This window comes from Teleopsis dalmanni, chromosome 2 (genome assembly GCF_002237135.1).
Source record: "Teleopsis dalmanni isolate 2A chromosome 2, ASM223713v2, whole genome shotgun sequence".
In the NCBI taxonomy this organism is placed as follows: domain Eukaryota; kingdom Metazoa; phylum Arthropoda; class Insecta; order Diptera; family Diopsidae; genus Teleopsis; species Teleopsis dalmanni.
In genome coordinates, this window is record NC_051847.1 from 112440990 (window position 1) to 112456634 (window position 15645).

The 15645-nt window shown below is 30.4% G+C and overlaps 1 protein-coding gene across 1 annotated transcript; it reads left to right on the forward strand.

The window, feature by feature from the left end:
• The first annotated feature begins 6 nt into the window (after window positions 1-6).
• Window positions 7-12192, forward strand: LOC119683118 (dystrophin-like). The gene is made up of 5 exons (XM_038096730.1): window positions 7-99; window positions 5538-5661; window positions 11113-11270; window positions 11875-11961; window positions 12038-12192. Exons 1-4 carry the CDS (start codon window positions 55-57, stop codon window positions 11950-11952), a joined length of 405 nt encoding a protein of 134 aa, XP_037952658.1. The 5' UTR covers window positions 7-54; the 3' UTR covers window positions 11953-11961; window positions 12038-12192.
• The last annotated feature ends 3453 nt before the right edge of the window (window positions 12193-15645 follow it).

Below are 15645 nucleotides of genomic sequence, written 5' to 3' on the forward strand. Positions count from 1 at the left end.
CGTGAGTTGACTGAATGGGTTATACGCAAGGACACAGAATTGTCAACACTTGGCATGGGGCCAGTGCGTGGTGATGCAGCAAGCTTACAGAAACAATTGGTAAGTGCCGACAACTGTTATGACAAAAACTAAAATCTAGAACAGCCAAGGTCGCATCAAAGCAGTAAATGTTTAAAATTTACAAAAACACAAATAAAAATAAAACAAATTCTTGAGGGAAATCCTTTTAACCCTTGCGAATATTATGACAGAAACAGGAGGAAGCTTACAATGTTACAATGACAAAAAGCGCAATTGTGTTCTTTAACAAAAAAGGAAAGAAATCACTTAACTGGGTCTCAAAAAAGGAAAAACTTCTAAAATAGACGTAGGATCCTTTTTATAAGTCAGTTTGGTAAGCGCATGTAGCACACATTTGTTATTTTCCGCACTGCTTAGTGTGGCTAGATTGCCTCACTTTCAGGACTCTCAATTGCGCTTAAAGTGAAGCCGTAAATTTGCGTTAAAAAATTGCTACACTGATTTTAAGTGACTTGTGAATGTAATTGCGTGGAAACTGACTGCATGACTGCAGCGGTATAATTCACTAGATATCTTTGAAGACCTCTTGCAGTGGTGCTCTTCGAAATATCTGCATAAGCAACATGTTTTCCCCTTTTCTTTCTAAAGATTTAATGGTCTATGAAGTGAGTCCAATTGTAATTGGTGGATGAAGGTGTGTAGCATTTTCCTATAGAAGCTCATTAAGCATAAAGTACCCTCAATACAATTATTTGTAATCGTTGCTTTTGTTAAATTTCACCAGCACTTTCACTGGCATTGTTGCAAATTTCGCATATCCTTAATGTGATGATTTGTATATATATGGGATTTTTATCTCTTTTATGTTCCCTTTTGTCAATTTAAAGAGGTCAAATGTGCCACTTAGCAGTCGGGTTGACCATGTTGCGAAGTGATAAAAGCAGTTAATAACACTTTATGAAGACAATTGATGCTTTTGTTACTATTTTAGTAGAAAATATTACATAAAATGATTAAGATAGTTTTTGCATGGAATTTCTGTAAGCAAAATTTTGCTATTCAGCTGTTTAGACTAGCGTTACCATACATTGAAATATGTTATGTCGTATCGAAATAAGGCCAGAAGAGAAAATAATCCATTTGAAGATCTGAATAACAAGACTCTTGAAAATTGATATAAGTATAAAGATTAAATATACATAAAATCGATGAAGCTACACTACCAAGCTAGCTAACAGTAGCGTTAAAGGGTTTTATTTAAAATATATTAAACAATCTTAATGTATAATAAATAAATAGATTATAAATAATTTATAAACAACTCACAATGCAATGGAGTACCTTCTCGTAGGCCATACCGAAAAGAACTGCTGAATGCGTCGACAAAGACTATGTACTAACAACCAATTCGATAAAAAAATTCATGATGCAATTTACAGAAAATAAAATACGTGTTTTATCGATAAAGCTGATAAAACCAGTGCTAAGTGCAATGAATTAAGGTGCAAATTGTAGCTACAACCAAACTTTTCGCAAAATTATACTCCCTGTGATTTAACCACATATTCACAATTTAAAACTATTTCTTGCAGAACCATTTTCATCAAGAAAAGGAATAATATATGTTATAGACACTACATCGATACCACTACAGAAACTAGATCCATAAATAATAGTACCGTTAAAGTAATTATATTAAAGTTTAGAGAGATTATATTATAAATTGAAGGCATTATTACTAATAAAAATCCATAAACTTACTGAACATCCTAGTACTAGTACACATGTACATTGATATATATTCGGATATTTCATACATAATTAAGCCATGAAAAACCGAAGCCAGTACTGAAACATCCACTCGAATGTCAATCGAATAGCACTCGATTAGGAATGGAATAATGCAAGACTGGCATTTACTCAAATAATTCTGAGTTCGAAATATTCAATGTTAGAGAGTTGCCCACCACAACAATCTTAAGCCCTTTATAAATAGTCTAATAATATCTTGAATATTCAAACAGTTTATGATATGAGTTGCTAGTAAATTTACAATACTGCTCTTATTTAGGAGATTTATATTTAAATATTGTATTTAGTAGTTATAAATTAAAAATCATTCAAATTAATTTCCAATCATAAGCAACATTTTAAGAAATTAAGATTTTATTTTGAAAATTTAAGAAAAATCAATTCATAAATTCTATATTAATTACTATGGAATAAAATATGAGCAGAAGTGTTTATTTAACTTCCCAATTTCATCTGACCGAATTGTGGAGTAACATTAACATGCTTTCTCTTTCTCTGAGGTTCTATACTCAAGAAAGACTAATAAAATCATACAATAAATAATGCCTCTACAAAAAAAAATTGCATTGAAATTTAGCAATTAAAAAAATAAAAAATAAAAAAATAATTAATTGATTTAATTATTCTACAGCTGGTTTATGATTTCGTACAACAAGTGAATTCGTTAAAGCATATGCAAGCCAAGTTTTGGGTCAGTTGGCTAATGAACACTGACCCTGAGCTTAAATCTGCAAATTTGGCAGAGTACGAGTTCAAGCCTTAGTACTTGCAGTCGAATTATTAACGAATAATTACATATAAGAAATTATTTCAAGTTCATTGATTAAGTAGGTCTCTGTTAAGAAGGTTCGTAAAGTTTAGAACACGTGTCTTACCTTTCGCATTTGAAAGTTCATTTGACTTGTACACTGTGCCTTGAAGAGAAGTGATTATTAATAAGTCGTATTTATTATAATTATTATAATGTAATATGTCGAGATAAACGTATTTATTTATGCTCAGTATTTTTTGTAATTATACCTAAAAGAAATTTAACGAAATAAAAAAAATATATCTGAAAAGATTTGGAGAAACGAGCTACTCTGCCGAAAATTATAATTATTGCGCAGGATGATAAAGGACGATAAATATCCGTTGCAATATAACAAAATTGAATTTTAGTATCAAATCATTTCGTAATTCGAAACTAGAATACTTACTTGCATTCCTATTGTTTAGAAAAGGAAACGAACCTTCTAGAGAATAAACGAAACCCATTAAATCTATACTACGATGACGATATTGTTATTCCCTTGATTTTGACCCTACAGGTGCAATACACAGAAACACCTAAATATAGAGCCCAGTTAAAATTAAAGTTGCTATTCTATAAGTACAGCCGAAGAAGAGTAAACCTATAAATGTTTATGAGAAAGTTTCGCGATTAGCAGCGAATAGTTTTAATTCTATCTAAATTCTATGTTGCAGTCATGTAGTGAAACGTCTATACAGAATTCCTTTAGAACAAGATATCGAAGAAAGCCGCGGCCCATGTGGATAGAAATGGTAATAGATGACAGTAACTAAGCCTTTAATTAACTAAAATCATTATTATAAAATAGAAATGTATGGAAAATGTACTTATCCATTTTGATGGTTTGCAAAATGCTTATGTTCAAGGAATAAAAGCAGTTTTATTCAAATTTATTATGTCTATTAGCCCCAAAAATGTTGAATGAGTAGGAATAGTTATCAAATCAGTGGTTGTTATTTCTTTCAAATTCTTTCAAATTTCTAAAGATCTGAAGTTTTCTCTTTTTTGCCATTTTATGGATAACTGGAAGTTATTCTATTTTAATTTAACTCATTTTTTTCGAAACTTTCGATTTTTTTTTTCAAACCATATAAATAAAATATATATTTTATGGACAATTTTTGAATGATATTTTGACACCAAATGAACTCACGAATATACTTTAAAAAATGTAATTTCTTTCCACTTCGTGGGCTAGGCTTTTTTTGAAAAAACTATTATTTCACTATATGTATGCCTACTCGTTTCCACATTAGGGAAAGATATTTTTGTGCTTATATTTTCGTAAGTAATTGTTTAATGACCCTTGCCATGCCACAAACCAGGCAAGTGCTATACCGACAGCCACGTATAAGCATACATTTACACAAATGGCTTTCAGATTCCTCCATAACATAAACTATTTTAATAATATACAAAGGAAATCACTTAAAGGTTTATACTACATGCAATTCACCACACACAGCCACTTTAGTTTCCTCCCATATTCTGTCATTTTTCAGGCAATGCTTGGTCCGCAAATTTCTGGTCTGCCGGACATTTACATTTAGATTATCGGTACTAGTGATGTGGCTAAAGTAGTACTTACAGTCAAGTGCCTGCGAAAAAGGATGTTACGCTTGGAATTACTGCAGCGTGCACAGAAAATGACCACAAGCCTGACTAACTTCTTTGCTGTTTTACTGGGTTGTCTTGACATAAAGTAGCTAAATGTATGAAGGAGTAAGTACTGGGCAAAGCTGCTCCTCTACTTTGTCAGTGTCCTTGCCCCAGCTTGTGTGGTTGGACAGTGTATTAGAGAAAATGATTTTTGCTTGCGGCAAAACTATTCGCCAGTTAGAAAGTATGAGGTTGTTGGACAAAATGGTTCATTTTTAATATATTGAAAATTTATTTATACATTTTATATCGAAACATCAAAATGATTGTTTTTTTCTTCGAATATATTTTTTCTAATTTCATAGTAAGGGTACGTTTTTAAAGATTAAATAACAAAAATATATTAAAAAAGTCTCTTACTTGAAAAGTCTCTTTTTTATAACAATTAGAAAAAGGATTAATTGCTGTCTAATTATGTTATTGGCCCATACCACACTTGTTTACATTTTAAGGATTAATATTGGTGGATGACTTCTGCAGTTTGAAAATTCATATACTTGAACCCTGCTTGGTTGTGGGTGTGTATGGGAAATCAAATCGGAAATTACACATGAATTTATAACATTCACAGTTAAGTGTTGCGTTCTGGCGTGGCATTGAAAATAAAATACCCCTGTAAATGTAATAGAGAAAATATCAAAAAATAAAGGATGCAAAATATTGTGCATATATTGGCTTCATCACCTCTTCAACAGCATCAAAGCATGAGTAATATTTCAATCTACTAAAGGCAGTAAATACTTTATAAAAACTAATTTTAATCCTCAATTTTACTCAAATGTGGTATGGGTTATGTTCAATGGATTTCGTAACATTAGTTTAAAATGAACTTTACATGGATTTATTATTTAAAGATTTTGTTTATCTCGAGTATTTTGCAATAATTTTATTCTTGTATGTTAAATCTAGTAAAGAAAACAGTGAATGCCTGAAAATAGTTAAAATATCTTGCTGTCATTATCACCACCTATAAAATCCCAAATTTATTATCAACTAAAAAGCGTTAACATTTTTCATATAATAAAAGGAATGTATGCCATGAGATATATCCATATATTTATTTTACGATGCCACTATAAATTTTTTACTGGCAGTAAAAAGTGGGCGAATAAGCGTTGTCGATAAAATGAAAGCAACAACAATAAAGTTTATTCGATATAAAGTTTGAAGTGCTGTTTTCTTAAGTTTTCATAAAGTTTTTTTACTTCTAAAATTTATTTTTAATTTTTCTATTTGCGATTTTATTTTGCAGGACGACCATAAAGCTTTCCGCCGTCAATTGGAGGATAAACGTCCGATTGTCGAGAGCAATTTACTGAGCGGACGTCAATATATTGCCAGTGAGCCACCTGTTTCGGACAACAGCGATACCGAAGGTAAGAAATGCTAGCTGTTATGCCGCACATGGCTTATGGCTTATGGCTTATGTCAGGCTTAAGTAATTTCGTATGTGTTCAAATACGTGATGTCTGACTTAAGTGCAAAAAACTGTAAAAGAAATCATACCTATCCACTAACACACTAACACACTCGTAATAATCAGAAATGCCTTAAATCCTTTAACACATACAAGAGTTTGTCGCTCTGCAATTGATTCGGGAATGACACACAAATGCAATTTTTTTAGTGTTAGTGTATATTTTTTTTTGTTTTTTTTTCTTCAACTTTTGGGCAATTTGTGGCACATTAAGTATAATGTTAATAGCTGCCCACACATATAAACTATGTACACATCCTCAATACATATCAGAGTGTGCGGCAAGAACGTTTAACTCGTTTCTGTAATGGTGTTTATGTTTGCATGTATGTGCATATGTGTGCCAGTTTGTGTACTTTTGTATGCGCATATGTGATTGAGACTCCAACGTTTTTCTTAGTTCTAGTTTTTCTAATACTTCAGTTTATTGAGTGCTACGGAACACGCATACAGAGGAGGAGAAAATATACCGAACAAAAGCTGCACATACTGTTGTGTGTGCTGCACTTCCTCGGCAACTACCAATGCCTTCTGGTAATTGGAGCAATTAATTTGGGATTATTTTAAGTCCAGCAAATTGTTTTAAATTGTTCTAGGATTGCGAGCCAATGAGATTTTGGCGATAGAAGCAACTAAAGGCAGCACGTTATTTATAAATCATTGTTATTGCTAGCAAATGTTTCTTAATTAATTTTATTTAATAATGAAGTTGTAGAGATAGGACATACTACAGAGAATTAGTAGGGGAATGTGGAACTCTGACCTAAATTACTCTCAGTCATATACATAACTCCCAATGTGTGATGTGATAATCATATACGTATTCTGCTTTGCAATAGAAATATAATAAAAATCTCTTTGAGTATTGACTATTGCTTAGTCAGATGAAGTGATAAGCAATAATCCAATAAAGGCGTAGAGAGGGGTTATGAAGAAACGTCGCAGTTAGTAGAGAATAAAAGTGCTCAATTGCACTGACTTAACTAGCATCAATATACTACTACTTACTATTCCAAGTGCATTCAGTAATCAAGTAATTACTCTAGTTTACAGCTAAAAATTTCCAACACCAAGACCAATATTTTCTATAGTAAAATTTTCAGTGAAATTTGTTAGCGAAATTATATATTCAGTTCTTTTCTGTATTACTGTTATTTGCAAAAAACAGTTATTTGGGTTGTCTCCAAACATCACTCTGCATATGCCCCCAAACTTCTTTTGTGTGGAGTTACTACATATAATATTATATCTCGTATAAGAGCTGCAAATAGACGAATATTTGAAAGTACATTGTGTCGAAGTTACTTAATTAGTTTAGCTGCTATAGCCAAAAAAGTGCAGATGAAAAATATTATTTTTACACTTTTTTTAATTTTTTAGATTTTTAATGTGATAGGACCGCCCATAAAGTACTGACAACTATCAGAAAAAATTCTAATTTTTCCGAAATAATTTTGTAAAAAATCATTATTTCAAAAACAATAATGATTTTTATTAATAAATGATTATCTGTAATTGAATTACTTTTAAATCGAAATCTAGCCATTTTTAAAATATTTGATAACATATGATGTAAAGTGAATCACTTTCGATAAAGTTATATGAAAATAGTTTTACAAATAATGGCAAAGCGGGTATTGACGACAAAAAAGATGATGCTATACATCCATAATAAGACACAATTGATTCGTTTATCCACGATAAATCATTATTGGGGTTAAAACGAAAAGTTGAAATGGAGGCTTGAATTAATAAGAAGAAGAGTATTTCATGTATGTCATGTCAAAAATGCTAAAACAAAGCCGAACAATAATCGAAAAGATCTGAGTGACTTTAAATTGTGATGAACAGAAAAATGTGAAATTATAAGCGTCAGTTTTGCAAAAATAAAACCCTGAAATTTTATTATATAGCAATAAAGATTAAAGGTTAAAAAATTTGTAATTTCATAAAAGAACGCAATAATATTTGGATTAATATTTAAAATTGTACCTAAATTAAAAATTATTTTCAATTTTCACTAAAAATTTGGAATTTTTGTGTGCCCCTAAAAGTACACTACACAATTTCTGAATATAAGTATTCGTTAGTTTAACAGGCAACTCTGGCAAACATAAGTAGAAGTCTTTCGAATGATGTTTAAAAGACTGAACGAAACCTAGTTTGAAAGATTTTTGATATTATGGCACAAAAGTCTTTCAGAAAATAGTTTTCTCATTTGTAATTCGTGATAAAAAGCTGTTTTGTGCAATTGCGTTCGTAGGGAAATCAAAAACAACTGTTAATCGCTACCACATGTAACCGAACAATTTCATTTCAATACGAATGTGGTTATTATACATAGTGTTCACACTATTAATAAAGTTAATAAACAGACGGACTTATATTTATGTAATTAAAACTTAAAACACTAATTTAACTATTATCTAACACCACTCTCTTATGCTCTACTCTCATATAAAGCTGGTGTGCTACGTTTTTATTTATACATAAATAATAACTTACTTAATTTAAGTGTTGTCATTAAAGAAATGACAGTAGTGGCTAAAAAAGACTATTAACTTTAAAATTATAGTTTAAAAATACATAAATATTTATATTAAATAAATATTAAAATTTGTATGCATAAAAAGTATAATAAAGACAATAAATCAATACTTCAATGTTTTATAAATAATATAATAATAATTACATTTTTACAAATTTTAATTAATTGAAATTACTAATCTTTATTTTAATTTATATATTTTATTGCATATTAATAAAATATTATGAACGAAAAATACAAACCGAATCTTAGCTGACAATCGAATGATATGGACAATAGCACATCTTTCATATTGTCTTCTGAAAGACAGAAAAGAGCTTTTAAGAAGGCAGAATTCTGACAGAATACCACACATCTGTTGAAAGATTTTTGTGCTGCGAAAAACTGTGGTGAACTGAAACATAGTTGCCAGAATTGCTTTGGAGATTATATTGAATTTGATTTAATTGAATTTCTTATAATCTCTACTCTGTTATTAGCTTTAGATGAGAATATATTGGATGCAATTCAATGAACATAGTTTTTCCAAAGCAATTAAAGTCAGCAAGACTTTCATATCCACCCTATTAATAACCATAATTCGTAATTGAATAAATTTTTTATCTTTTTAGGCAACCCAAGTAAACTGTTACTAATCTGTAATTTTTAACATAATATAATAATACTTAAAAATGTAGTTATTCAAGAATGTTAACACTATTAAAAGAATAATACAGCCATTGTTTAAAGTTATAACAATATTTCACTTCGTAAATATTTCGTAAAGATCCTCAATAATCTTATATTAGTTAAGACCCAGTACCCAAACTAGAGTGCCAGAAACTGTTTATCAATTACTTTGGAACTGAAATTCCATTAAACATTGCTGAGTTTTGCAGTCGCAATTCCCAATTAAGTTCTTTAATTTAATTTTAAGTGATGCTCAAGGAAATTATTTAAAAATAACTCAATTCGAGGAATTTGATTCTGCCATAATCTTTTCTCTTACTTTCTTACTTTTCACTTAAATTTTATTAGAAGTGAGAATTTGTGTACTGTTACCCAGTAGTAGGCGGCCCAAATTGCTATCTAAATACCCTCAGGGCATATAAGTTACTGAACTTATTTAGCGTAAAAAATGAATTTCACACGCTTTTTAACATTTTCGTTTGGTAGGGAATGGAATAGATGTTTTTTTGAACTTTTATTACATTTTTTACTTCATTTTATTTATTTATTTTTTATTTTTTTTTAATTTACAAAATTTTGCTACATAATAATTTGTTATGCAAGTTTGAAATATAAATTTTCTTTTTTTTTTTTTTGAGTTCACAGTGTAATCCAATTTTGGAAATGGGACGAAAACTGATGCCGCATTTTATGTAAAGTTCAAGCAGTCAACTTTACTGCAATTTTATTTACTAAAAATAGAAAATGTTATTTTGAAGTCTTTAAGATATGGTTTTGGCATATTTGTCACTTTTGCGCAAAATATGGCAAAAGACTCCATTTGAAATATACAATTTACTGTATTATATAAGTATATTTTACATATAAATTTTATTCATTTATTTACTGAAATTGTCTCTATAGCCGTATTTCGATCTTTATCACTGCCAGTATCCTGCTTCGGTCGCCTTTTTGTTTGACGCTCTAAGGCCAGTTAAATATATCAAGCTGTGTAAGATTATTCATTACTAGACCCTTCTATCTTAAAAGTGTTTTTTTTTTGCGATTTTTCTGCGCCATCATAGCTGCGAATATTTAGACGTTTTACAGCTTAAACAGCTCTCCGTTCCATCGAAAATGATATATAGGTATTAAAGATGTAAATACGACCAAAGGTATGTGCGGAAATTTTTCCACTAAAAATTCTAAGGACCGATCATCGTTATCCTTCATAGTCTGTATTTATGCGCTGTTAGTGAGTTGTACAGAAGTAGTTTTGTTCGTCGAAAGGGGGCTTCATTTTTCAATTATCTGTTAAATTTGTCGTAACATCCGTGCCAACATGCATATTCCCTTGAAATCCATTCTAATTTTATTGCTAGAATTAATCCTGATTTCTATCGACAATTATCTTGATCCCCATCGCTATGAAGGTGTATTTAACGATAAAAGGTACTTTTTTTTTTCTTATATCTCTATAGATCCAATCATAAGAAGTTTCTTCATTAGCTTTGAGAATACGTGCGATTGTTACTACCATTAATTTAATAATGGTAGTAACGAGATGGTAGTAATTAATATCACGAGACTGATAAATGTACTATTCACTTTTACATTTTAAACTGCTAAACTTCACTTCGTTTCTTTCTAGAATATTTTAGTTGCAATAGCAATGAATCATTTAAATTTACTTTAACTGCGATTTGAAGTCTATAATGTTTTCTGAAACAACTTCTTTTGCTTTTCGCTAGTACGGGTACTCGTATTTGTAAGTGTACTAAACATCACCTCATATTTTCCTTTTTTACTTTTAATCTCACCCTCTCTAAAATCTGCAATTCAATGCAAAATTGAGTTCCTGTAAGTATTTGCTTAAGTGTTTACTCAGTTCAGTTCTTTGTATTGCCATTGCCTTTTCCATCCTTCATCTATTTCTCTGTACGATTTTACTTTTCCTCCACATTTTTGCGCAGCATTCAAATTTCAATTTTCAACAAATCCACTTTAAATTTAATCACTTGCAATCAGCGTAATCAAAGGCATTACTTGACATCTTGTACACCATTTTTTATTCATAACTTTGCATGTACTCATCTGAATCCTGGCAGTTCCTCACAAATATTTTAATATTCTCTTCTATTTCTTTCTATTTAGCAGCGCACGATTCCGATTCACGTTACATGTCCGCCGAGGAGCAAAGCCGGGAGCTGACACGGAGCATACGCCGCGAAGTTAACAAACTTTCGGAGCAATGGAATAATCTAATCGATAGATCCGACAGTTGGAAACACCGTTTGGATGAGTACATGACGGTAAGTCATCATATTATAAAAATAAAGCAGCAAATATTCACACAAATTGAATGGGAAAAACTTCACTCCTACGCCGTAGCGAAGCGTTTTTCGGTAGGAGTTGGCAACGCGGAAATATGAATTTTATTGTTTTAATGCCGTTTCCCTGGTAGAAGGTGTCTACATTGTATCTGCATTACTTTCTTATAGACACGCTGCACATATGTTTGCATGGCGGTGTGTGTGAGACTACGTTGGGTGCACGTAATATGGGTGACTCTTGACGGCAATAAAAGATAAATTTCCTTTTCCGTTGCTGTGATTTTTGTATTTTTATGCTTTTCACGACGCGCCGCAACGGTCCCCAAAGTAAAAGTGGGCGGCAAAAGTCTTGAACAAGCAAAAATCCTTTTCAAATTACACATTTCTGATGCTGTTGATTTCGTTAGTTAAAATCATATTTTCATTAAAATCATAAAAGGATTTTATTTCTTCAATTTGATGCAAAAATGCAAAAGTGCAAAAAAGAATTTAAACAAAAGTTGAAAACGCATTTATTTAATGAAATTTTAATACATAAAAACTTAATGCACAAATTACACAGCAAATCTCTTGCCTCTTTAAGGCTGGCTGGATAAAGTATCTCGACCATGAATTGACCCAAATATTTGCTAAAAAAGAAAAACCTGAAGAGAACGAATAACATTAATGGGTAAACTATTATTTTTTTGTTTTTGTGTTGTTTTTGGCAATATTAATTATTTATATATCAATTTATTATTTTAAAGTGGTTTTATCTTAGCTGGAAAACTTCAGCAGATTGAACAAAATTCAAAATCAAGGCAATACAAATATGAAAGCAATTTAAACCAGAATGCAATTCAATAATTAAATCAAAATATAAAATGTTGCAATAATTAAATTCTTATAACCAAGCAAAATTTATTCGAAACCAAATTTAAAAAACTACCATCGATTTAGGAAAATTTATTATATATTATATATTTTGGTTTTGTCAAATATTTTATGAGAACTAATAAAATATTTCATAATTATCGCATTCAATATAATTTTAAATTTGATTTTTTAAAATAAATCAAGACGAAAAAAACTTCCAAAAAACTGCAAATTTTTTTTATTGTTTTTTCTTTTTGTAATTTTTCTGAAAAGAACATCTAAAGTTGCTAAGGCTAAATAGCGCTTAGCTTTAGCTTTTATTAAGAAGAATAAGCTTATAAGCTACTGCTTATCAATATTGCAATCAGCTTTATTGATCAGTTTTGGCTCGTTTGTTTCTAAGTTGACAGAAGCAAATTTCTAAGTCTGGCGCTGATGACAAGTATTTAGTCATACTAGAAACATCTGTGCAGTCAGCCCTAAAATTCTCTACACATTAATGAGGTTGGTCCTCATTAGTAATAAAGCACATGTGGAATTAAATGAAATCATCATGAAGTTCAAACAGTTTTAATGATAATTAATGTTGACAATAATGCCATTCAACTTCCTCCCTCGTAACTACTTATAGTATTTTAATATATTTGCTCTCCAATACAATAGTAATAACGTTTTGCTCTCCAATACTCAAGGTTCCATAAGCATGAGAATAAATACTCGAATATTGTACTTAAAGAGCAGACAGCCTACTTTTGTCTACTTTCAAACATCTTATGGGGGTGTAAGGGCATCAAAAATATGAACTTCAAAAATATTGGTGTTGCTATACAACACCACTTCTTTTAAAAAGAAGAAGAAAAAGAAGAATGATATGAAATTTTATAAATTATTGTTGAGGAATATTCTATTATTTACTTGAAATTCATTATTACTTAGTCGAAGCTGGTCCATTAATATAGTCAGAAATGATTTTTTTAGTAAATGTTCGTTTTTTCCTGCATGGAACATGGAACACAGCATTTGACATACATTTAGAACAAAATTTCAACTTTAATGAGCGATAAATCATCTGAACCACAATTTTTTACTAAAAGCATTTTCATTTTATGGCAGCTTGAGTTATCAAAAAATTGTTGGAATTTGTTGGAAACTAAACTGCACACGTCGAGTTAGTAACAACTTCCGCCAGAGCTGCCATTTGCAGTGTGGTTGCACTCAATTTAATGACTTTTTTACAGATATTTTCTGTATGACAACTCGTCTAAAAAAATTGCAGCATAAAAACTTAAATTAATAAAGTAGAGAAATAAACGATACACACAATAAAAAAATTGTTATTTGCCAAACGTATTTCTTTTCAAAGAAGCTACAGTAATAGGAAAATACAATGAAGTGTGAGGTGGGCACGTTGGAGGACATACGAAACTCATAACCTTCCTATATAGTTTTGTTCTTATTTTGTGAATCCGTTTGAGATATAGAAACACATTTTTAAATCAGAGTTAAGCAAATGAATCCATGTACAAATCCATACGAACCCTGGCTACAAGTGTGTTTACATACGTGGCAAAAGGGACAAATTCCAAGTCGTATGTATGCGGAGGGTTTTGGCTTTAAATTAAAACTGAAGTTTAAAGAATTACTATATATAAAAATCCTAAACAACAGATTAATTTCAACCAAATATAATTTGGTAAATATACTAAATTCAATTTAAATGAATTGCATATGCGATCTTAGCTGCATACTATACTATGCATACTATAGGTAGGAAATCAGTGTTTCTTAAAAAAAGATAGACTGATAGACATCTCAACATAATTCATGAATTTTTCTCACTTATATTCATCACCGCTTTAGCTCCTGGGATGAAAAAAAAAACTACAATCTTTGAAGATAATCTTTTTCAAGAGTGATATATTCATTTCTAACATATTGCCGACTTAAAACGATTTTTCATTGACTTGAAAATAGGCTTCAGAAAAACTAAACGTGTGTTTTTGGAGAGTCTAATTTTGAGTGGACAATGAACTATTTTGAAGTGCAAATAGTAAAACCTAGCTACTGTGATCATCTAGTTGTGATACGGTACTCTGCCGTGTAAAAGATCACTTTTCTTCTTCTTCAAAGACGTTCCCAATTTCTTGTTTGAATTCTTTGCTTAAACGTACCAATAACGACATAGGTTATTTGCTATAATTTTTTCTTTTTGTCAATTCATTTAATCAATAATGCCCTTTGTCGGAGCTATAATGTGGGGATTCAACTTAAGCAGGTTTAACCGACTAATATCCACTCAACCGATAATCAGTTTGGCATACAAAATTTTTAACATATATTGTATTGTAAATCCTTGACGCTTCCTTTTTGATGTAAGCGTTTCCACTTTTTTAAAAGCGGAAATACATTTGGCAAACAGTGAATAAGCTGCAACTTATATTTCTCAAATCAAATTAATCTTTAGTGATTAGTACATTGAACGTCATTAATGTTTATACAGCGCCTGTATATGTATATCTGTAAAGAAGAGAATCTTAATAACACTTACCGAAGAAAGAGACGTAAACTTCACTTATTGACAAGATGGATTGGACGAAAAATTTTAATTAACTCCAATTTTTTTGTTGTATTCCATTTTTATTGTTAAGGAAAAATAAAAATTTTACGTCGGATATTAAAAGAAATGAAAAATAAAATTTAATTAGAACAATTTTTTTCTATCTTTCTATAATATTAGGTTAGATATTCCTAACTTGCTAATAAAGCATAAAACTGCATACCTTTGAAGTTCTAAACATATATACATCAAAAAATATATTTTTCTTGATATTTATTATTATATTGATATTATTTATTATGATTTTATTATTTGGCAGAAAGATTAAACCACAATGATAGAGTAGTACCGTACTGAGCTACAAAAGTCATTGATCCCTTATTTCATTCTTTCTAAAATATCTAGTCAGTACTAAAGATACAGATAATAAATGCTCTTTTGAAATGCGTCTTACCTTCTCGTTGGTGTGTTTCGTAGAAAGTAAGAAAAGTCTCTTAGACCACTTAACATCAAAAGTGGCAATCTTTATGTTGCGTTCTCTTTGGGCTATAATAAAGCCCAAAGAGAATAACCAGCAAGAAAAATTTCATAGAGGCTATAATACTGTGTTAATTTATTATTATATTATCTTACAATAATTGTTAACAGTACTTACGCCTTTCCTTAAAATCGGAGAGTGTGAATTAAATTATTAGCACTTTATAAAATACACTGTGTTGCTTACTGCCATTCTTTTTCCAAAACGTACTGAAATTGGCGTAATTTGATCCTAAATGGTGCAAATTCTGAAATTTATTACTAAACAACACTGTTTTGCCTTAATGTCGGGGCACAAATATGCTGGCTCTCACGCCGGAATTTGAACCGACATATAGTTTTTTCTCTCAATCTCAATTTTATAATTTGCATTGAAAACAACAACAATTTTACTCATGCCGTGCC

Coding starts and splice junctions, on each gene's coding strand:
- LOC119683118 (XM_038096730.1), top strand. CDS start 55: ATGGGGCCAGTGCGTGGTGATGCAGCAAGCTTACAGAAACAATTG. Junction 100..5,537: donor CAAGCTTACAGAAACAATTG/GTAAGTGCCGAC, acceptor TTTATTTTGCAG/GACGACCATAAAGCTTTCCG. Junction 11,271..11,874: donor GTTTGGATGAGTACATGACG/GTAAGTCATCAT, acceptor TGCCTCTTTAAG/GCTGGCTGGATAAAGTATCT.